The sequence below is a fragment of the Pelobates fuscus genome, chromosome 1 (genome assembly GCF_036172605.1).
Source record: "Pelobates fuscus isolate aPelFus1 chromosome 1, aPelFus1.pri, whole genome shotgun sequence".
Lineage (NCBI taxonomy): Eukaryota > Metazoa > Chordata > Amphibia > Anura > Pelobatidae > Pelobates > Pelobates fuscus.
In genome coordinates this window covers 430,785,356-430,810,484 of record NC_086317.1, presented here as the reverse complement: position 1 = coordinate 430,810,484, position 25,129 = coordinate 430,785,356, and the positions used below count along the sequence as shown (strand labels likewise).

The 25,129-nt window shown below is 43.3% G+C and overlaps 1 protein-coding gene across 6 annotated transcripts in view; it reads left to right on the top strand.

Moving 5' to 3' along the window:
* The first annotated feature begins 328 nt into the window (after positions 1–328).
* Positions 329–25,129, top strand: part of NBEA (neurobeachin) — a 520,018-nt gene continuing 495,217 nt past the window's right edge. For 4 of the 6 annotated variants that reach the window (XM_063429275.1, XM_063429259.1, XM_063429266.1 and 1 more), the window contains exon 1: positions 329–876. In XM_063429275.1, the coding sequence (XP_063285345.1) occupies positions 679–876 (198 nt within the window). In that variant the 5' untranslated portion in view covers positions 329–678. The remainder of the gene's footprint in view (positions 877–25,129) is intronic. The other 2 variants (XM_063429291.1, XM_063429283.1) reach the window with 1 other exon arrangement.

Here is a 25,129-nt window from a genome sequence, read left to right as displayed (position 1 = left end):
TGAGTGCTGGGAGTCTGAGTGCTGGCGGTCTAGCGGTGAGTGCTGGGAGTCTGAGTGCTGGCAGTATACCGCTCACACTCCATGCTCCAGTCACTCTCCATATCAGCCTTTTTCACACATACACCGGCTGCGACTGTCCGTCCCGGGTGTCGGTCTGTCCATACTCCCGCTCAGTCCCCCCCCCCCCCCCCCGGTGCTGTCGGTGTGCTCGGCTGTCGCGGTACCCGGCCGATGTACCTGTTACCTGTCCATCCAGCGGTCGCTAGGCGGCTCGGTCCGCCCCCGGGTGGCGCAGGCGCAGTGCTTCGTACCGCAGGCAGGGGGCGTCAACATGGCGGAGCTGTGAGCGGTGTCTGTCCTCATCACAACAACGCCAGCCGCAGCCGCCACCGCAGGACCCGCTCCCCCAGCCCAGCTCAGCCAGCCCAGCTCCCGGTACCGCCCGCCCTCACCCCATCCCACCCCGCCCAGCACAGCGAGCAGGACCCGGCAGGTGTGATGGAGGGGAGCTCGGTGTGTGCCGATCCCCGCAGCCCGGTCTGCCGCCGCCACTGACAGCCCGGTCCCCGCCGCCATCCGTGACCCCCGCTCTCCGTGCCCGGCCCTCCCTGGATCACAGCCGATATCCCAACCAGCCAGCCAGCCAGCCAGCGCTCCGTGCCGGCCCGGGGGCCAGCCATGGCCAGCGACAAGCCCCTCACCGGGGCCGTGTGTCCGGACCCCCCGGGGGGCTCGGGATCCATGGTGCTGCCCGGCGGGGTCATCAACCCGTCCGTGCCCATCAGGAACATGAGGATGAAATTCGCCGTGCTCATCGGGCTCATCCAGGTCGGGGAGGTCAGCAACCGGGACATCGTGGAGACCGTGCTCAACCTGGTAAGGACTATGGTACCCCCCCTATCAAACCGGACCCCCATTAATGTGCCATCAGACAGACCCCCCATTAATGTGCCATCAGACAGACCCCCCATTAATGTGCCATCAGACAGACCCCCCATTAATGTGCCATCAGACAGACCCCCCCCCCCATTACTGTGCAATCAGGCAGACCCCCCCCCCCATTACTGTGCCATCAGACAGACCCCCAAATCCCACCTCTGGGTTCATGGACCGAACTCCTCATCATGCTCAGTCAGCACCATGGATGGGAGAATGCAGCCCCTCTGTAGCCAAGGGTGCAAAAAGGCTGAGAGATTGGGCATGTCTGCCTCTCTGTGCATGTGGTACCCATAGCATCTCCAGGGTGATGAAGCCTTGAAGGGTGAGTTGATCCATCAATGGAGGCTCACAGCAGCACCCCAGAGGGTTTCTGAATTGCATTTCTCTTGATACACAGCCTGCCTTAATCAGGCTTGCACAGCACTGTGGGAAATGGAGTTCAAAAAAAGATCTGGGGAAGGGGGTTAATACTCCTGGAAGATTGGGTTGAGAGAAGAGGCTATGGAAGTGTCTTGTGTCTATAATAAGACCTGTCCTGGTGCTGAAGGGGGGTGATCAGTGCATGGAGGAGCATGACAGCATCCTTGCTTTTTACAATGACTTTCAGGTTCATCACTGGTCCAGCTTCAGCAGCACATTTCTTTACATTATCCAGTACAGAGCTAGAGGGCAGCCGAAGGGTTAAAAACCCACATTCTCATGAGTCTTTTGGTGTGATTGACCATATGATGTGGTTACTGACTTGGCACCAGGTATCTTGCTGCATTGAGAGCTGTGTAGCTACATCTCTCGTATAGAAGAAGAAAAAAAATGTGTCCCTTTGCTAGACATCCAGTGGGTATTTGAACCTTTTCTTCAAGGAGCTATTGAGGTGCAGTTGGGATGTAAAGATGCATGTAACTATTCATGAAGGTTTCACACAAAAAAGTGCCTAGTAACCTGTACAGGAAGCCATGCATTTATTTGAATTAATTTGTGCCCAGATGCTGCATGGGCCTTTGTTATCCGTCAAATTGCTATAAAGCTTTTGCTTTCAGTATTTTCATCAGCTGCAATTTTATTGCACACCCAACAAAGACCTGGAGAGTGAGCCTCCTAATGTAGGCCCTCAGCCCTAAAACTGCATATATGATGCTACTACTGTTAACTGAGGTTAATTAAAAGAACAGTGTTAGAAACAAGTTATTATTATATGTGTTTTCTTTGCCTCAATCTAAATACCAAATGCAAGTTGTATATTTTTTTAATCCGTTTTATATTTTCTGCTGTGATGAACAGGCCAGGTATTAACTTTATAGTCTAGACTACAGACCTTCCTGTGGGTATTAATTGGTCCTTATCCATTTACATTGTTCTCCATCCTTTTTAGTGGTTTTGTAAATCACGCTGTTAGTGTTATTTAATTTTTATCTCCTATGTGCAATATCAATGAAAACCATAGTGTCATTTGTTGTCGGACGAAGGTATTCACATAAAGGAGTGATACCCATTGTGGGATTTCATGTCTTTGAATGAGAATATATGTATCTAACTGAATATAATTTGTTTTAATTCCTGCCATCATGACATCTCTGCTTTTCATAGCATGAAACACTGTTCCTTTGAGTCGCTGGGACCCATCCTCCCCTCCCCCACCTGTCTCTAAAGAATATAGTGGTTCCCTTTGACTGGATAGCTTATTGCTGGGAAAAAAAAAGGACCCAGGAAGCTCGATGACACAAGAAATGTCTAGAGATGGGCATGATTTGTGGCTTGGGTGCTTGATGAAGATATAATGCAGAGCATAAAATAATGCTTTTTGTGTGGTCTATACACAAGCATCACAGAATGCACTTGGAATGTCAGCAGTAAATATTGTCTGTTGTGACCAGTGTTCTGCAGCACAAGACGGCTGAGGATGTGATAATCCTTTACAGCCAAGACTTTAGAAAACAGCGTTATTGGTACACCCTTGAGAATCAAGTACAGTGAGATTAAAAACTGACTGATTAATCCACGCAGCCAAGAGATGCCTTCATTTCCCTGCATTTAATTCTTTGGAGTGCTAGAAGTGTGTGGCACAGCACTGGTACTTGCAGGGTTAAATACATTGTTATGAAGTTCATGTGTGCAATATCATATGTGGTTGGTCTCCCCCAGCCCCCCATAGAAATGCAATGTTCTGCCAGTCTGTGTAGCTCTAGCTGAAGATAGCATGCTGATGTTTCCTCTGCTTGTATATTTGCATTTGACCTAGTACAGGAAACAAGGAGGTGCTGCAGCGTTGAGGAGACGAGTGGATTGCTGGATTATTTTAATATGAATGTCTTGCTTGGGTGCATAATACAGGCCGAGCTGTGATTACCTTGCTGGAGTGCCAAGGTGAAAAATATTTGCAAGGCTCATCAGGGCTGGCATGTTTGCTTACAATTTTCCTAGCATTTGCTTGCGTGACACAGATACTCTTAAAAATTCCTCTTTGTCGAATCGGTTCCTTTTATTGCAATAAAAATTCACCATTTTTTGTGCTGATGATTTCTTGCTAATACATACTGCCATAAATGGTCTACCCTAAATCTATATGCTCTGTATGCTCTTTATCAGTGCGAATGTTTTCTATTTTCTTAGTTTAATTTCTTCTTGAGAAATTCAGAGACATATAAACATTGAGCATATAAAATGTATTAATAAAACAACAAAACAAACCCTTACTTAATATTGTAGTTTGACTTTTTGAATGGGTCAGAGTATTAATTTCCAAATATTTTTGGGGATTTTTTTTTTTTTTATTATTTTCCCACGTGCTAAAGAGTTACCGTATATACAATAAATCCTACTAAAATGTGCTTTTGTATAAAATGAGAAAAATAGTGCTTTAGGCAGCCATAGGAGAGATGCATTTTCTGGGCAAGGTATTATCATAGGAGCAATGCATTGTGGTTAGGATGCTACCAATCAGTGAAAGGAAACCGTTTACATTTTTTGACTCACAACCAGATTCCATCTGAGAAGTGGAGAATAATAACAAACAGAAATATAAAAAATATATATATATAGATCTATTTAAGTTAAAAAAATAACCAAAATTATATATGTATCCATTTCCCTTTAAAATTTCACTCTCCTTTCATAGCAGAATTTCTATTTAATTGTCTTGGTGAATGGTGGGTTCTAGTCTAGACATTATATGCCTGTTTTTTTTTAAGCTCATGTGTTTTATTTATTTATTTTTGTAATATTGATAATTAAGTTAATGCAGTTTTTTTATTTTTTTTTATTAGAGTTTAGTATAAAGAAAAGGCCATATTGGCTCATTAGTGCTGCTTCAACACCGCAATCAATATTTTTCATTTGCGTCGATACAAAAGGCTGTGACTGGCTAGATTAAGAACGTGCTTGGTTGGCGTTGGGTATATGACCAGCTTAATATTACAATACTATTTACTGCCCTGATTTGAATTCTGGCCATGTTCATTCTTGTGATGCATTAACATAATTGTGGATGCTACACTGGCGTCTGCGGGGTCAATTCACAAAAAATTGTAATGGATTGAAAACCTAATTGCAAAACGTAGGCATCATTCTCCAGCTTATCTGTAGTTACAGCCTAGCTATTTTACCTTAAATTGAGGAATTTGTCTTTCAATAAGCTACTGTTTGGTGTTTATTGAATAATCGTTTATGTGGTTTAGGATTGCTAAGGTTAACGTAGACCAGGATTATTGGCCCCAGAGCAGTGTGTGCTGGATTTTCTACTCTTTAGGCTGAATCTTACTAAAATGCAAATTACATACATCAAGTCCATTGAATTAATACTCCAGAGTATTACCGGTGTCACATCATATGCAGGAAATGTCATTCCAGAGGCTGTCTGCACATGTCTATGTATTAAAAGTATCAAGGGTCTATCTTGGGTTAGCAGCGGTAAAATTAATGTTTGCTGCCAGTCTCAGAGTCTGCATATGAATTAATGAGTTGGTGACCGATCACAGGCTCCGTTGCCTTTAAACAGTGATAGAATTTTTAAAAAATAAAAAACAACAAACCAACAGATATGAAAGAATGTATGAGATTTTGCTTTTGTCATGATTTTCCTATAGAGGTCATGTCAATTCCAGTGTTCCAGCCCTAAAAATTAGCCGACGTAGCAGAAAGTGAACTTTTCAATATTTCTCCATTTGGTCATTCTGCCCCTAAATTACCACTAGTAACATACCCTGACTCGTGTCAACAAGCCCAAGTGAGCTATTTTAGGGACATTATAAAATACTCTTTAGGATAGGAAACCGGAGAGTCTTCTATTACTAAAATTTATTTTTACGATGATTTTATATAATTTGTGAGAAACAAAAATGCACAATCGATATTTTAACAAACCGCACTTTGGGGTGATCAGTTGCAGAGGAATCCCTGCCTCTTTCATGAATTAAATGAACGCTCTAACTTTAACAATATATTATTTCATAACATGCTAGTAAGGTTGCACATTATCTTTTTGTTAAAAAAATAAATAAATCAAATTAACTTAAACTTGCATCTAATCTCGCACCTCTCAGTAGTTGCTCCACCTTCTGTGAGACCATTAACTATGATCACTGTCCAATCAAATGTATCTCATAGAGATGTACTGGGGACATAGGATGCGTGTATGACAATGGCCGCACTCCGCCAATCCTTATCATAGAGCAGCGCTGAATCCAATACTTCACTGTGAGAAGCATTTGTTTGGCAATCATGCAATGCATGATGAATCTGCCTGATAACAACTAAGGGTGCGTTCTCTGTAAGCATTTCTGTTTCTGTGAAATGTCAGTGGTTTATATAATCGGAGAAAAGGGTCAGCATCTATTCACCAATTAAGATGCACTGGTTTTGGTACTTAACGGTAGGGATCGACCAATATTGTTTTTTTAAAGCCGATACCGATAATCAGTGAACTTTCAGGCCGATAGCCGTTAACTTGCCGATATTCTGTACATTTACCATTTTGAAAAAATAAACTATTTCTAAAGGTAAATGCACAAAATATACATGCCACATGTAGTGGATGCAGTGTGTATAGACAGGGGAGCTGTGTGTGTGTGTAGTGGATGCAGTGTGTGTGTGTGTAGTGGATGCAGTGTGTGTGTGTGTAGTGGATGTAGTGTGTGTGTATATAGTGGATGCAGTGTGTTTGTGTAGTGTGTGTATATAATGAATGCAGGGTGTGTTTGTGTGGTGTGTTTGTGTAGTGTGTGTATAGTGAATGCAGCTAGTGTTTGTGTAGTGTGTTTGTGTAGTGTGTGTATAGTGAATGCAGCTAGTGTTTGTGTAGTGTGTGTATAGTGAATGCAGCTAGTGTTTGTGTAGTGTGTGTATAGTGAATGCAGAGTGAGTGTTTGTGTAGTGTGTATAGTGAATGCAGAGTGAGTGTTTGCAGAGTGTGTATAGTGAATGCAGAGTGTGTATAGTGAATGCAGAGTGTGTATAGTGAATGCAGAGTGTGTATAGTGAATGCAGAGTGTGTATAGTGAATGCAGAGTGTGTATAGTGAATGCAGAGTGTGTATAGTGAATGCAGAGTGTGTATAGTGAATGCAGAGTGTGTATAGTGAATGCAGAGTGTGTATAGTGAATGCAGTGTGCGTAAAGTGAATGTAGTGTGTTTGTGTAGTCTGTGTATATAATGAATGCAGAGTGTGTGTATATAATGAATGCAAAGTGTGGGTTTGTATAGTGTGTGTGTGTGTGTGTATATAATGAATGCAGAGTGTGTGTTTGTATAGTGTGTGTGTATATAATGGATGCAGAGTGTGTGTATATAATGAATGCAGAGTGTGTGTGTGTTTGTATAGTGTGTGTGTGTGTGTGTGTGTGTGTAATGAATGCAGAGTGTGTGTTTGCATAGTGTGTGTGTGTATATAATGAATGCAGAGTGTGTGTAGTGTGTGTTTGTATAGTTTGTGAAGGGATGTAATTTGTGTAAAATGGGGGGGAGGCATTTTTATTTTAATTGAATTTTTAATATTTATATGTTATTTTTTTTTTATCTGCAGTGTGTTTTTTTTTTATTTTAATATTTATATGTTTTTATTTTTTGTTCCCCCTCCCTGCTTGTTGTTTTGTTCCTTTTGTTCCCCTTCCCTAGCCAGGGAGGGGGGCTATGGCATTCCCTGGTGGTCCAGTGGCATGTGCTGTGCAGTGGGGGGGCCGGCAACAAGCTGTTACTTACCTTCCCAGCAGCTCCCTTCAGCTCCCCAGTCTAACTCTCGCGGTCTGAGTGCCGCGCGGAGCGTTGCCACGGTAACCCGCGGCAACCCTCTACGGCCGCGGGACTTGCAAGATCTGACATGGGAGCTGGAGGAACTACTGGGAAGGTATGTAACAGCTTGCTGCCGCCCCGACCACCGGGCTTGTAATGGGCCCGGCGGTCCTTGTATGTATTATCGGCAATATCGGTATCTCTATTGGCCGATACCGATATTGCCGAAAATACCGAATATCGGCCGATAATATCGGTAAAACCGATAATCGGTCAATCCCTACTTAACAGACTCTATTGTCACCAGAACTACAGCTTAATGTTCTGGTGTGTATAGTCTGTCCCTGCAGGCATTTTAATGTAAAATGCAGTGTTCACATCGCTGCCTAGTAACACCTCCAGTGGCTGTCACTCAGACAGACACTAGAGGTGCTTTCTGGTTCAGTGTTGTTGCACAATGTGTAGAACTGACGTTTAGTTTCTCCACGTCCTGCATAGAGGATCTGAACGTTCCTCATAAAGATGCTTTGGATTGTTCAAGTTTGATGATATCAGACAAGGGGACGGAGCATGAATGGGGACAGCCCTGACGGATCCGCACTGTGCTGGAAGAAAGTTGAATAAAATCACCTTTCACTTCGCTGACAGGGTAGACTAAAATGTGTTTTCATAACGATAGTGACCGGAATACATGCTTGTTGTTTTTAAAGGAGCACTATGGTGTCAGAATACAGTTTGTAAACTGTAAAGATATCAATACAGTGAGGGAAAAATGTATTTCATTCCCTGCTGATTTTGATCGTTTGCCCACTGACAAACTAATGATCAGTCTATAATTTTAATGGTAGATGTACTCTAACAGTGAGAGACTGAATAACAAAACAAAAAAATCCTGTAAAATGCATATCAAAAAAGTTATAAATTGATTTGCATGTCAATGAGTGAAATAAGTATTTGATCCCTTTGACTTAATACTTTGTGACAAAACCCTTGTTGGCAATCGCAGAGGTCAGATGTTTCGGGTAGTTGGCCACCAGGTTTGCACACATCTCAGGAGGGATTTTGTCCCACTCCTTTTTGCAGATCCTCTCATTAATTCATTAAGGTTTCAAGGCTGACGTTTGGCAACTCGAACCTTCAGCTCCCTCCACAGATTTTCTATGGGATTAAGATCTGGAGACTGACTAGGCCACTTCATGATCTTGATGTGCCTCTTCTTGAGCCACTCCTTTGTTGCCTTGGCTGTGTGTTTTGGGTCATTGCCATACTGGAATACCCATCCACAACCCATTTTCAATGCACTGGCTGAGGGAAGGAGGTTCTCACTCAAGATTTGATGGTACATGGCTCCATCCATCATCCCTTTGATACGGTGCTGTTGTCCTGTCCCCTTAGCAGAAAAAATCCCCAAAGCATAATGTTTCCACCTCCATGTTTGACGGTGGGGATGGTGTTTTTGGCGTCATAGGCAGCATTCCTCATCCTCCAAACAAGGCAAGTTGAGTTGATGCCAAAGAGCTCGATTATGGTCTCATCTGACCACAACAATTTAACTCACTTCTCCTGTTAATTATTCAGATGTTCATTGGCAAACTTCAAACAGGCCTGTACATGTGCTTTCTTGAACAGGGGAACCATGTGGGCGCTGCAGGACTTCAGTCCTTCACGGCGTAGTGTGTAACCAATTATTTTTTGGTGACTATGGTTCCAGCTGCTTTGAGATCATTAACAAGATCCTCCCGTGTAGTTCTGGGCTGATTCCTTACCGTTCTCATGATCATTGAAACTCCACGAGGTGAGATCTTGCATGGAGCACCAGACCGAGGGAGACTGACAGTTATTTTGTGTTTCTTCCATTTGCGAATAATTGCACCAACTGTTACCTTCTCACCAAGCTGCTTTGCGATGGTCTTCTAGCCCATTCCAGCCTTGTGTAGGTCTACAATCCTGTCCCTGACATCCTTGGACATCTCTTTGGTCTTGGCCATGGTGGAGAGTTTGGAATCTGATTGATTGCTTCTGTAGACAGGTGTCTTTTATACAGGTAACGTGCTGAGATTAGGAGCACTCCCATTAAGCGAGTGCTCCTAATCTCAGCTCGTTACCTGTATAAAAGACACCTGATAGACAGAAATCTTGCTGATTGATTGGGGGATAAATTACTTATTTCACTCATTGACATGCAAATCAATTTATAACTTTTTTTACATGCGTTTCTCTGGATTTTTTGTTTTGATATTGTCTCTCATTGTTGAAATACACCTACCATTGAAATTATAGACTGATCTTTTGTTTGTCAGTGGATAAACGTTCAAAATCAGCAGGGGATCAAATACTTTTTTGCCTCACTGTCTATCGAAACAGAAAAAAAGAGTATCTTAGAGTATCTCTTTAATAGTTGATCTAGTATAATTCTCACGACCTGTCCTGCACAATAATTTAAGTATCACTAATGTAGCTTTATGAAAATCTATATGATTAACCGCTTGGGTAAAAAACTAAACCACATTGTCTATGCTAATTGCAGTGGTTCCCCAGTGGATGGGATCGGCACATTTTTCAAGCTCCAGGCAACTGCCCCCAGCAAGCTATTGGCTTAAGTCACTGCTTTCTCTTGCATTAGTGGAGTCCCACATTTCAACGAGAAAAGTATGTCAAATTAGATTTCAGTATATGTTACAATATGAACAGTGGCTCACCAAGCTAATAATTTGTGTCTCTGTCAAAAAATGTTAGAGGAGCGGTCATATCCTATATTTTAGCACAACCTAACAGCTTGCTAGAAGTTAGCTACTGGTTGTGCTGAAATTTTTTTAATTCTTAAAGGACCACTATAGTGCCAGGAAAACAAACTCGTTTTCCTGGCACTATAGTGTTAATAGGTGCTCCCCACCCTCATGGACCCCCTCCCGCCGCGCTGAAGGGGGAGGAAGTGGTTACATGCTTGCCTTTCTCCAGCGCCGAGTACTCTCCTCCTCCTTCCGACGTCATCGGCTGAATGCTTTCCTATGGACGCTGGCGTCTTCTCACTGTGAAAATCACAGTGAGAAGCGTGGAAGCGCCTCTAGTGGCTGTCAATGAGACAGCCACAAGAGGCTGGATTAACCCATATGTAACCCATATGTAAACATAGCAGTTTCTCTGAAACTGCTTTGTTTACAGCTGCAGGGTTAATCCTAGATGGATTTTTTTTTTTATTTTATTTGGATTTTTTTTTTAATTTTTTTTTTTATTTTTTTTATTTATTTGTATTTTTTTTGTATTTGTATTTACTTTGTATCACACAGCCTGGTTACAATGCTGCCGCCCATCCCATGTGTTCCCTATTAAGGGTTAATAAGTATATAGGGGTGTATATAAAAAATACCCCTCTCTGTCTCATTAGAGATATCTTTTCCAGAAGCTCAAAGAAGCAGGCTGAAGGGTCAGTGTTAGGACCCGCTTAGGGGGGTCTGCCTTGACGTTGGCAGGCGGGCATTCCCTCCAATGGCCATTGGAGCAACTCAATGACCTCCATTTGTCTAAATATACATAGGGATTAAGGAGAGAGCGCAGGTAACTTTTTATTTTCTTTAATCCTAGATGGACCTGGCACCCAGACCACTTCATTAAGCTGAAGTGGTCTGGGTGCCTATAGTGGTCGGGAGCAAGCCACCTAAGTGATGGGTTAAACACTATAGGGTTTGTGTCTGTCTTCCCCACCCCCAGAAAAGAAAGAGAGGAGAAAAAAAAAGGTATTTCATAAAGCTAAAATCTTTATGAAATACCCCCATTGACTGGGCTGGAATTTCAATTTACCACTACTTATCTTATGTATTTTTCTCTACTTGACAATAGGCGGTACTGTCGCCATTAAGTTTTGTGGGATCCTCCATAGAGATCAGTGTTGTACTCTATTGCATGCGCCAGAGTAAAACACTGACATGGACTCCTGTCAGATGAAGCATCAAGAGCTGAAGAAAGAAGATGGCAGTGCGTGCCAGGGACAGTATATCTCGTCCCAAGTGGCAATGTCGCCATTGGAGGTCTTTGAAAAATGCAAAAACCCCAGAAAGGAACAGAGCTGCTTTAAGAAAAAGTAGGGAATACTTTTCGCTTATGTATAGCAGTCATTTTGGCAAAACTTGACAATGGGAGGAGTTTATGCAGGGTTCTTTTTCAGCTACCAATCATATCTACCCACAGTCCATCAGTAAAATTAATCTCATAGGACAAAAAGCAGAGACCATCAGAAGAGGAAAACAAAATGGCTGTACTCAGATATTGCAATCCAGCACCAGGAAGAAAAGAAAAATATAAATAAATGATAATGGTAAGGGGTTGTATAATTATTATGATACAGGGGAACTAAGAAAAGGGGGGAAAAAAAGAAGGCATGAACACTTTAACTCTTGAAGTGTGTATGCACTGGGTACATACAGCATTTCCCCATCGGATGCCCGAGCGTGCCTGTTAACCAGAGGAATCAGAGGAAAGCCAAATTAGCACAACACGGAAATGCAGTTGAAGTTTGCTCACCTCTCCTGTGTTTTTCATAGAATAAACAGGGCTCAAAATCTCTACTCATCACTAGCCATTAATAAATGATAATTTAGCCCTGGCAAGTAGAATTTCCATATGCTATGGACACTTCAGGCTCGCAGTGTTGACTAACTTTTAGGGCCAGGCTATTATCGGACTGAATATTTTAAGCCCTGCAGTAGACGCTAAAATACCTGGAGTGAAGGAACATGGAGCTGTCACATCTTTGGTATTGACCGTTCCTCTTAAAACACTAATTTGCACTTCACAGTGATTGCTACTCTGTCAGAATCTTTATGCAAGGTTCTGCAGTGAGTCAGCAAGTCCTCTGAACCTCGTATATTCCAATCCCTCCATCAGCTAGCTTGTACAATTTTCAGTTTCTCACATATGGAGAAACATGGCAATACATTTAATGAAGGTCTTGGCTTCTTCGGGTTTCTTTGGTAATAACATATCAGATTTTATTTTCTTTTTGTTCTCCTTTCTGATGTAAGTTTGTTGGCAGTATCATATGGCCAAAGCTGTCCAGATCTGTTAATTGTCGGTCTTTACATCATTAAGTAAAACCCAAAATTATCATTAACCTGTGTTGTTCTTTTAAATTTATGTTAAAGGGACACTCCAGGCACCCAGACCACTTCTGCCCATTGGAGTGGTCTGGGTGCCAACTCCCACTACCCTTAACCCTTCAAGTATAATGTTTGCTTTTTTTTTTTTATAAACTGCAATAATTACCTTGCAGGGTTAACTCCACCTGTGGTGGTTGTCTACTAGACAGCCACTAGAGGGCACTTCCTACTCTATAGCACAGAAAACCTGTGCTATAGCATCGCTGGACGTCCTCACGCTGTGTGAGGACCTCAAGCGTCGCTCAATTCCCCATAGGAAAGCATTGAAAAGCATTTTCAATGCTTTCCTATGGGGAGCTCTAACGCGCATGCGCTCATTAAGTCTCCCCGGCCGGTAGGCGGGATCAGTGTCGCCCACCGGCCGACGTATAGACTGGGAGGAGCGGCGGCGAGAAGAAACCACCGCCGAGGGACATCAGCGGGGGTCTCAGGTAAGTGACTGAAGGGGTTTTCACCCCTTCAACAACCGGGGATGGGAGGTGGGAAGGAGAGGGGACCTGCAGTGCCAGGAAAACGGATTGTTTACCTGGCACTGGAGTTTCCCTTTAAAGAGTTAACAAATCACATCATAATCCAGTTCAGGCAAGGAAAAGCCAGGGCAAACACTACAAAAATAAATATTGTTTAATTTCTTCTATTTCCTGCATGCATTTTATGTGTCATTTGGCAGGTGCAAAGGGCAGACCTTATAACCGTGATTGATATGAAGCTAAGATGGATGCATATAGTTGAAGGATTTAGAATTATTGTTTTCTGTATTTAAAGTAAATCTGTCACTTTTCAGTGTTTCACAAAGATATTTTCTTTATAAAATACTGATCCTGACTACATTTGAATTTCCAACCCAATCCAAAAGTAGGAAGTACTTTGTCTTATGGACGAGCCTGAGGTTGACAGAAGGTGGAGCTTTCATACCTTCCCCTGCATCCTATGGCCAGCAGACCCACTCCGCGTCTATCCCTTTCGGGAGTCTTTGGAAAATGTGTGAATTTGTTTTTTCTTTTTGTTAAGAAGGGTCTGACCTCTTACCTATGGTTTGCCCGGTGTCGCTCCCAAGCTCTTTGCAACCTCAAGAACAGCAGGACTAGCAGGCCTTAGTTTAGGAGAGCTAACAGGAACTACAGAGGCTACAGAGAGGAGGGGAGCGGCAACTGGCAGACCCTAGGAAAAAAGTTAAACCAAGGAAAAAAGAGGGATGGAACAGCGCTATCCAAACTGATCACAACGGGGAGGGGGAGGCTGCACACCTGAAAGGAAGGGTAACCCTCAAAACCCTTCAAAGGACTGGAAAACCAGAAGACATCAAGTACAGGGTGCGCCAAGAACAAAAATAATAAATAATAGAAAAATACACCAAGGAAACAGGCAAATTAAAGTCTCTAATTTACAGGTATATTCTTCAGAAATAGGGGAACAATGGTGCAGTAACTTAAAGGAGTATGGCCACAGACAACACTGAGGTTAAGAAATGCCAAATCACATTTATGGGAGCTATAACCAGCTTGAGTTAAAACAGCATACAGTGGTATTTAAACTCCCCACATGTAGGATATTCCTCTGACGATATTTGCAGTGCAGGTCATATGAAATAAAAACACAAGAGAACGCCCATAGTGCTCTCTATATTAAAAAAGTGCTGGATAAAATATGAGATGTACTTACAATTTACAGAGCAGACAAACCGCTCTGTGTAAAGCGCCTGGGTGGAACAATCTCCACCATGGATTCTTTGGATGGTATAAAAGCTTCAGATGTTAGGGTATGCCAGGTATAAAATTAGGATAAATATAAAAGTATTTAAAATTTAAAGAGACTAACGCGTTTCGCCACAAGGGGCTTCTTCAAGTGCACATCAAACTTGTCTGGTAGACAGCCACTGAGGGCAGACTTAGAGCTGCAATGTAAACAGGTGCAAAAGGGTTTACAGCACCCAGACTACTTCAATTAGCCATGTCCCTTTTAATCTTTGTGGAGCTGAACTAAAAGGAGATGCTTGTGCAGAGCACCAGACTTCTCGATAAGCTGTAACACCGCTCACTGTGAAAAATATGATTGGACAGCTGCATGTGCAGCAGCTCAGCAAGACTTCTGCACAAATAGAGTAGCTGCACATCTCATTTTGAAAGAAAAAGGAGTGTATGTGGCTGGCTGAACGTCAGAGTTGTGATTCCATAACAAGAGACTTGCATGATGGGAGCAGTTAATGAATTCTAAAATACTCTTTGTTAAATCTAAACTTGTTGCTCTATCCAGGATCATTCACCATTATATTGGCTGAGCATTATTAGAAATTTAGTTCATGCCAGCCGTTGTGACAAAGATTAACCATTGCTAGGATAAACCATAGATCTAAAACATTGTTTTTCCCATGCCCAATTTGTATGCTTTTAATGTCACATACACCTTTCTGTATTATCAGACTCTGGTTTTATGACATCACCTAGGTGATTCACAAATAAATGTCACCTTGTCTTATTTTTTCCCCCTCCTTCTTAATAAATCAGACTGCAGTCTCCAGTGTATAGTAAACCAGTAAGTCTGTTCATTAAATGAAGCCACAATCTATGTAACACCTTTGGGACTGGTATAGCTAGAAACACACAGTAACCCTTTCGGTGCTAGAGGGCAGTGCATATTATTCGGTGCTCTTTTTGTAAAGAATTATTGGTTTATGAAATCGAAAAAGGACTTTAAATGCACATTAGCCCGTTTTCAATGGTAAGGTGCACACAAATGGTGGAATCTACTTAACATAGCGTCCTTGTCTTTCAGTGCTAAGTGCTGCCTTGGGCATTCTAATATCCTGCGCAGCGGTAGAATTCATCACCCGACTGCTCTGCCAAAAAAGGGTTCTATTTGTAGCTGGATTTCAGAAGGCCGGATTAAACATGTGAATTGTGTGATCAAAGACTGAATGAAATTCTTATCATGTATGCAGTGTAACAACTTCTGGTTAGGCGTTCTACAAAATGATTTTCATTTCTCTTTTCCTTATTTGCAATATTTGCGCTGGCCGTGCTTGAACTGAACTGTGATGTAATTTGCTAAATCTTAAATATTAATTTAAAAGTAGGCCGAGCATCTCATGAAAAAAATATTAACACACGTTATAGATGATATTTTGCAGTGTTTTATTGAACGGTGTAATTTCCAGAGTAGTCATGGTTCCTTACATCTATTTGTAAAATGTATTTTTAAGAGATCAGGAAACTGCCAGTTCTAGGCTATGTCCTGGCATCTTCACCCTGTGACCTTGTTCATTACATGGATGTTCCAAAGACCATGTCATTGAATTATGTGGTGAATGGGTGAACCAGCCTTCTGGCTTTGCAAATGGTTATCGCTTGTGTTTTCTTTTCTTTTTTTTTTCTCTTTGGGTTCCTCTGGTCGATCACCTTAAATTCTGACTGGAAAACAATGAAATCGCGGGAAAGATAAAGCAGAGACACTTATTATCTGTGATGTTGGGTATGACCATTATTTTTAAAGGTTTAAGATGCCCTTTTAATCTTGGAATAACTCCATCTATGAATTTACATTGCACATAAACAAAGCAAAGTCTGCTTCCATGCGAGAGGAATCTGTAAGAAGGAAATAATCACAGAGACAAATAGCGGAACAGTAAATTAAAGTTACTGAGATGGCCTGACATGGGAGGGTACTGCTGATGCCCTCACCAACATTTGTTCCTGTAACTTAAACTTCTTTTTAAATGAACACATTGTACACTGCTGTGGAATATGTCGGTGCTTTATAATTCAGTTTAACAGTTTCCTTCTAATACTTTTTTTGTTATAGCCTGTAGGTTCAGAGAAAAGGTAGTGTTTACATTGCTGCCTAGTAACACCTCTAGTGGCAGTCACTCGGACGTTAGCCATTAGAGGTGCTTCCTGTGTCAGTGCTACAAAGTGTGATTCAATGCATCTTTATGAGGCTTTTTGTCGTTCATGCGCAGTAGCCTCCCAATGCTTTCTTATGAAAAACATTGAAGTGGCTGAGATCAAAAGGTTTGATGATCTCAGCCAAGGAGAGCGGGTGCGGAGCGAGCCGTGATCTGACCCGGGTGGACAGGAAAAAGGAAGTTTTAACCCTTTCTAACAAGAGCTAAGGGGGGCCAGACATCTAAAAGACTGTTTCTAAACTATAGTGTCTGGAATACATGCTTGTATTTATGACACTATAGTGTTCCTTTAACGTGCTCTCTGTTGGTTGCAAGTCTGGTTATTTTAACATAGAAAAGGCACCATGAAATAATAATTACAAAGGCATGTGCTCTCCTCGTCCATTGCTGCCTTAGTTCCACAAACTGCTGCACATAACTGCATCTAACTGATTTATAAAGCAGCACCAGGACGTGACTATGGTGTCACATAGGTAGAAAGAGGAAAATACACCAGTAATATGCAGTAAATATTTTAAACTAACAAATAATCTTGCAGAGATACTGCAGTGCAGGCTAAAAATCCTCAATTCACTGAAACAATCAATAAACTGCATAGCTGCAATACAGGAAAGATACTGCTCACTGTGTGATGTAGTGGGTTTATAAAGTACTACATGATTGGGGAGTAACTATAGTGTCATATGGTTAGAGGGGGGGATAGAAAACGTGGGAAATATGCAATGAATTTATTAAACCACCCAATAACCTTACAGTAGAATTCTGAAGTGCTGGACATATCACTAGATCACTGATACGGTGTGTAATTGCTGTCAGATGTGGAGGCTCTGCTAGAGCATTATTGTGTTTTGTAGCAATTCTTCCACTTTTTGATAAAGTTAGTGGGACTTTTATCTTGTCCACTTGCCTGTGATGATGGAAGGAAAAGCAGCAAATGTATATAAAATTTTCCATTGTGGACTGGTATCTAGTAACTGTTTTCTTTTCATCTGGTACAGACTATTGATTTTTCATGAACTGATTACAGAAAGACCTTGGGATACTTCAATGACTCGTAGTTTGTTCTTCATTGGTTCTACTCCTGTCCAGATTGTCTCTTTACAATCTATTCTAAATTCTACTACCTGTTGTAAAGGAACACTCCCAGTTCCATAACTACAGCTCATTAAAAGCCACTTAAGCACCAAAACAACTTTAGCTTAATGAAGCGTCTAAGGTGTATAGATGATACCCACTGCAATCCCATCGCTCAGTTCTCTGCCATTTAGGAGTTAAATCACTTTTGTTTCTGCTTATACAGCCCTAGCCCTACCTCCTTTGTTGTGACTCACACAACCTATGTTGAACAAAAATGATTTCATTTTTATTTAAATATGAACGCACAATGTACCTGGGGATTGGTGGGTGGGAGGGAGAGGGACCCTCCAGTGTCAGGAAAACTGATTGTTTTCCTGGCACTGGAGATTCCCTTTAACCCCTTAAGGACACATGACATGTGTGACATGTCATGATTCCCTTTTATTCCAGAAGTTTGGTCCTTAAGGGGTTATTAAGGCTGCTTTTTTCCAACAGAACTCCTTTCCTGTTCCATTATACTCTCCTCCAGTCACAATACCATCTCGGTGTAACATTATTATTATTATTAATAATTCATTTTTTAAATTCATAAATGAGCAAACTGGATGGCGTACATTTAAACCCCCACAGGGTTTAGGCCTGGGTAATAATACAGTGTTGTCTATGTACAGCAGGGGTGCCCAAAATGTAGGTCCCCATGCGTTTGAAAACTACAGTTTTCACGATGGTTTGCCATTATAAAGCATTCTGAAAAGAAAACCATGCAAAGCATCTTTGGTATTGTAGATCCACAATTGCTGGGGCACCCCTGATGTACAGTCTACATTGGTTTACCAAAATATTAATTCAGAAAGAGAAAGGAGAACAAAGGCACAACAATATATAACATTCCCCTTCCCTTGACACTCCCCCCACCCACCAAAAAAATAAAATAAAATAAAAACCTGGACAGTGCCAAACCATTAGTGTTTCTATAAGTTTAGTTCCCTGGCACGGAAGGCCACTATGGTATATGTTACAGAGGGGTATTAATTAATCTGTTAATTAACATCTCTCCTCAGTGTTCTTATTTTTAATCTAAACGGTTCGTCAAATGTTTGTAGGTGTTTTTTTTTTTTTTTTAAAGGATCACTATATGGTCAGAAACACAAACCTGTATTACTGACCCTATAGTGTTAAAACCACAATATAGTACCCCTGGGCCCCTCATGCCTCCATACATATAGCAAAATGGTACTGTATTCAAGCCCGAAGCTGTAAATCTAGATGCTGTTTGCCTCAGAAAAACAAGCTGTCTGCTGACATCATCAGAAGTTGTGGCCTGATCCAATCACAATGCTTCCCCTTAGGATTGGCTGAGACTGACAAGGAGACAGATTGGGGCAGAGCCAGCACAATTCAAACACAGCCCTGGCCAATCAGCATCTCCTCATAGAGATGAATTGAATCAATAAATCTCTATGAGGAAAGTTCAGTGTCTGCATGTAGAGGGAAGAGACACTAAATGTTTGGATGCATTTTAGGCAGCCATGACCCAGGAAGGATCTCTAACAGCTATCTGAGGAGTGGCCAGTGAAGTTATCACTAGGCTGTAATGTAAACACTGCATTTTCTCTGAAAAGACAGTGCTTACAGCAAAAAGCCTGAAGGTAATGATTCTATTCACCAGAACAAATTCAATAAGCTGTAGTTGTTCTGGTGACTATAGTATCCCTTTAAAGCGGCACTGTCATGCCGAATTCCGTTTTTTTTTTAACCCCCCTCCCGCCTCAACTACATACAATCGACCCCCTAGTCACCCCCAAATGCCCCTATGCCCCCCACATTACCTATTTTTTATTCTTTATTTTCTGCCCCGATCTATATTCAGGGCGCCGCCATCTTTGTGTGGGTAGGTGAAGTCCCTGTGGGACACGTCATCTACCCACACTAGATAGCCCTGAGATTCCCGCACATGCCCAGTGAAACATCTGGACATGCGAACGGGAATTTCACCTATTCATTCATTCATCAGACAGACGAATGAATGAATAGAAAAAATCAGACGAACAAACGAACACTGTGTATCAGTGTTCGTTTGTTCGTTCAGTTTATTACAAGGAGGGAGCTACCGGCGTGCAGCTCCCTCCTTGCAATATGTAAAGACAGAAGCGGCAGGGAGCAGTGCTCCCCACCACTTCATAAGCCCCCCAGGTCCCCTCCTCACTCTATGGGGGTCAATATGACCCCCATAATAGCACAAGGGAGATTAAAATCTCCCCAATGCCCCTACTCGCTATACCGCGAGTAGGGGCATGTCCACTAAACAGTGAGCAGCCTGTGGCTGCTCACTGTAAAAAAAAAAAAAAAGGGGTAATAAGGGGGGGACGGGGGACCTACTGTCCTCCCCCGCCGGCCCCCACCCCTGGGCGGCGGGTGGGGGCCATAATAGTAATAAGGGGGGACGGACGGACCTACTGTCCTCCACCCCCCGGCCCCCACCCCTGGGCGGCGGGTGGGGGCCATAATAGTAATAGGGGGGGGGACCTACTGTCCTCCCCCCCCGGCCCCCACCCCTGGGCGGCGGGTGGGGGCCATAATAGTAATAAGGGGGGGGGGACCTACTGTCCTCCACCCCCCGGCCCCCACCCCTGGGCGGCGGGTGGGGGCCATAATAGTAATAGGGGGGGGGACCTACTGTCCTCCCCCCCGGCCCCCACCCCTGGGCGGCGGGTGGGGGCCATAATGGTAAAGGGGGGGGGGACCTACTGTCCTCCCCCCCGGCCCCCACCCCTGGGCGGCGGGTGGGGGCCATAACGATAATGGGGGGGGACCTACTGTCCTCCCCCCGCCCCCACCCCTGGGTGGCGGGTGGGGGCACTAAGTAAATCCCCCCCCCCATCAAGGATGACTAGGGGTGCCCAAGCCCCTAGTCACCCACCCCCCACCCAAATAAAAAATGCCCCTACCTACCCCCCTCACCCTAAAAAATAGTGAGGGGGGAATAAAATTGCTAACCTGTAAAGTAAAATTAAACTTACCATTCGACGTCTTCTTTTTTCTAAAATCTTCATTTTCAGCCCCAAAAAAGGCCAAATAAAAAACCATCATAGCCGTCGAACTAAAAATAAAATAAAAAACCCGAGCGCAAAAAAAAAAACCCGACGAAAAAGAAAAAACCTGAGCGCACAAAAAAATAATCCATCTTCACCCATGGAGAGCTCCGCGCAGACTGAGCTCCGCAGGGCGGGGCAAGGCTTATAAAGCCTTGCCCCGCCCTGCAATTAGCCTAAGAACACTCTGATTGGTGGGTTTAAGCCAATCAGAGTGATCTTTGTCATTTTACAAGCGTGGGAAAGTTCTTTGGAATTTTCCCACGCTTGTAAAATGACACAGAGCACTGTGATTGGATGGCTTGAAATCCATCCAATCACAGTGCTCTGTGTCATTTTACAAGCGTGGTTTTCCCACGCTTGTAAAATTACACAGAGCACTGTGATTGGATGGATTTCAAGCCATCCAATCACAGTGCTCTGTGTCATTTTACAAGCGTGGGAAAATTCCAAAGAACTTTCCCACGCTTGTAAAATGACACAGAGCACTGTGATTGGATGGATTTCAAGCCATCCAATCACAGTGCTCTGTGTCATTTTACAAGCGTGGGAAAATTCCAAAGAACTTTCCCACGCTTGTAAAATGACACAGAGCACTGTGATTGGATGGATTTCAAGCCATCCAATCACAGTGCTCTGTGTCATTTTACAAGCCTGGGAAAATTCCAAAGAACTTTCCCACGCTTGTAAAATGACACAGAGCACTGTGATTGGATGGATTTCAAGCCATCCAATCACAGTGCTCTGTGTCATTTTACAAGCCTGGGAAAATTCCAAAGAACTTTCCCACGCTTGTAAAATGACAAAGAGCACTCTGATTGGCTTAAACCCACCAATCAGAGTGTTCTTAGGCTAATTGCAGGGCGGGGCAAGGCTTTATAAGCCTTGCCCCGCCCTGCGGAGCTCAGTCTGCGCGGAGCCCTCCATGGGTGAAGATGGATTATTTTTATGTGCGCTCGGGTTTTTTCTTTTTCGTCGGGGTTTTTTTTTTGCGCTCGGGTTTTTTATTTTATTTTTAGTTCGACGGCTATGATGGTTTTTTATTTGGCCTTTTTTGGGGCTGAAAAATGAAGATTTTAGAAAAAAGAAGACGTCGAATGGTAAGTTTAATTTTACTTTACAGGTTAGCAATTTTATTCCCCCCTCACTATTTTTTAGGGTGAGGGGGGTAGGTAGGGGCATTTTTTATTTGGGTGGGGGGTGGGTGACTAGGGGCTTGGGCACCCCTAGTCACCTTGATGGGGGGGAGGGGGGGGAATTTACTTAGTGCCCCCACCCGCCGCCCAGGGGTGGGGGCCGGGGGGGGGGCAGTAGGCCTTATTACTATGATGGCCCCCACCCGCCGCCCAGGGGTGGGGGCCGGGGGGGGGGAGGACAGTAGGTCCCCCCCCCCTCTTATTACCATTATGGTCCCCACCCGCCGGCCAGGGGTGGGGGCCGGGGGGGAGGACAGTAGGTCCCCCGCCCCTACTACTATTATGGCCCCCACCCGCCGCCCAGGGGTGGGGGCCGGGGGGGGGGAGGACAGTAGGTCCCCCCCCCCCTACTACTATTATGGGCCCCCACCCGCCCCCCCAGGGGTGGGGGCCGGGGGGGAGGACAGTAGGTCCCCCCCCCTACTACTATTATGGCCCCCACCCGCCGCCCAGGGGTGGGGGCCGGGGGGGGGAGGACAGTAGGTCCCCCCCCCCTCATTATCTTTATGGCCCCCACCCACCGCTCAGGGGTGGGGCCGGGGGGGGGGGGACAATAGGTCTCCCTCCCTTATTTTACTTTACAGCCCCCACCCGTCGTTTAGGGGTGGGGGGCAATATTTTTTTTATTTTTTTTTTACAGTGAGCAGCCACATGCTGCTCACTGCTTACTAGACATGCCCCTACTCGCGGTATAGCGAGTAGGGGCATATTATTTACTAATACCAAGTCATTTTTACTTAGTGTTAGTAAATTTGGCTGAAAGACCAATTCAGGTCTTTCAGCCTTTTAGTAGATAGCTCCCTGATACCGTGGGAATTAGGGAGTTATCTACTAAGCGGCTGCAAGATGCAGCCACAGCAATGAATAGGATCGGAGTTTCATTCATTTGAATGAAATTCCGATCCGAACAAAGTACCGAATTGCATCCTAACACCAATAGAGAAACAGTGCTCATTCTGTTAGGATGCAATTCGGCAGTTTTGCCGGCGTTCTGTCTAAGTGACAGGACGTTCGGCAATACTGACAGGAAGCATTGTGGGAACTGGGAGGAAAGCTAGGGATCATGGGAAAATTGGTCTGACCAGCGGAAATGAAGCACACTTTGCTCCTCCGCTGGTCAGAGCTGGTCAAGCGGAGGAATCCTCCATAAGACAGAGTCCCTACTTTGTCTTATGATTTTAAAGAAAACTAAAGAAGACAGGAAGAAAAGAATAACAGATCCCGAGAGAGGGGGAGAAGAGGAAGAGATTGAGGAAAGGTAAGTTCGGCATGACAGTGCCGCTTTAAGTTTATTTTTATATTGTAAATATAACTTACAATACATTTTCACTGTAGATAGAATGCACTTTACCTTTTATGTAATTATAACCTGAACCCCTTTGGACTTTATGCTTGTTTGAGCAGGGGCCTATCCAATTCCTTTTATCTATATTGCAAACATAATCCTATAGCAATAAAAGTCACTGTAATCAAATGGTGTGTGTTTATTAGCATCGTAGAGTTCCATACACAAAAAACAAATTTAACACTTATAAACATTAAGAATATGAAAGAGCTTCACATCAAAACTATAATGAGCGATTAAAATGTTATAAATGTTTTATAAATTTGATTGCATAACAGTCTGAACTTGTAAGGTCACGGAAAAGGAACGTAAATAGTTTCTCATGAAGCAATTTATATAAAACAAGTGTCCTGATCTTACCTGATCCTTGATATGTTTAAATAATGTGACTTTAGGTGTTCAGTGGCTAAAAGCCAGAAGTTGTTCTCACCCAGGTAGATCTCATACAGAATTCAGATCATGGTCAGTGACCAGAAAAGGCAGATGAGAATAAGCTAATGCTCGGCTCCAGTCAGTTATAAAGTGCAGACTGCCTTGAGCAAAGAAAGTGGGGAAAAAGACAATTTCATCACTTTTTAATGCATTTATCTGTGCCAAAAGTTTATGGATTACTATCAATGTTTTTCGAGAATTAAAGGATCACTATAGTGTCAGGAAAACAAACCCGTTTTCCTGACACTATAGTGCCCTAAGGGTGCCCCCACCCTCAGGGTCCCCCTCCCATGGCACTGAAGTGGTTAAAACCCCTTTCCGCAACTTACCTTAATTCAGCACTGGGCTCCCTTGGCGCTGGTGACCTCTCCTTCCCTGCCGACGTCGGCTCCCGAGTGGAGCGTAATGCAGATGCATTTCTCAATGCTTTCCTATGTACGTTCTGCACACTGGATGCGAATTTCGCATCCAGCGTCGCAGGTGCGCTTCTAGCGGCTGTCATGAAGACAGCCACTTGAGGTTGGATTAACCCTGCTATGTAAACATAGCAGTTTATCTGAAACTATGTTTACATCTAAAGGGACCTGGCACCCAGACCACTTTAATGAGCTGAAGTGGTCTGGGTGACTATAGTGTCCCTTTAAAGCAACTCTCCTGCACTCAGCAGGATATTGGAGGATAGTGGACACTCATCATTTCTATCTGTGCGACAGCGAATTCTTATGATTTATGCACCAACTACTCTTGTCTTACTGCCGCAATGGAGATTGCAGTAAATTCCTCCAATGTCCTTCTGAAGAGCCTTACCAGAAAAAATCTATTCAAAGTCAATGGAGGACATTAATTTGGTAGCTGGTAATCATATAATGTGTTTTACCTACCTGTCTCTGCCTATATTTTGTATCTGTTTTAGACTGAAACGCACATGGCTTCTCTAGTTTACTCTGAATATACAGTGATAAGCACATTCCATTCTGTTGGAATTTTCTGCCTGATTGCTGTCTTGCTGACACATATTGTCTCTTGCTTACAGTGCTGGGCTGTGGGATTGGCGAATATCACGCACTAATGACCTTACTTAGTCTTGTTCATTTAAAGCAAACTAAACTTAGCATAATCAGCTCTGCCTGCTGTGTGTATGTATAGAACATAGAACATATATAGCTTTGTGTTTCCTAAGGTTTATAGGAGTTAAGTTCTCATCCAACAGCCTCTGTTTGTAGCTACTGCCATTTATTATCTGCTTCTTACTATACTTACATGTTGGAAGAGGGACAGGGGAGAGAAACGTTGTCTCACTCTAATCGGTACCACCCGGTATATCTTTAAACGGAAACTTCTGCCTGTGTGCAAGTTTCGTTATTCCACAGTATTTCAAATTGCAGAGAACAATGTCTGCTACTCCCACTGCTGCAAAATGAAATAAAACCAGAGAAATGTGTGTTATGGGAATGTACGCCATTTTAGTATCCCAAGACCTCTATAAAGTACTCAACTTTCAGTCTTATGGTTTATGACTCTCCAAAAACCCTCAATGGTATTTTTTGCCCATAGTACACACCTCACTGTTGTTTATTCTCCGTCTCTATTCCCTTCCTCTCTTCTTATGTGTGACATTTCATTGGCAGATGTATGTAGTAAATTTGACACTTGGTCTACTGATGACCCACGCAGCTATGCCTAGGCTACCAGCCGAGGGGATCTGGTGTATACGGCAGAGGCCGTGTGTAAATTTACCGGCTCAACTGAATATCTTTAGAGTAAAGAGAGTAGAG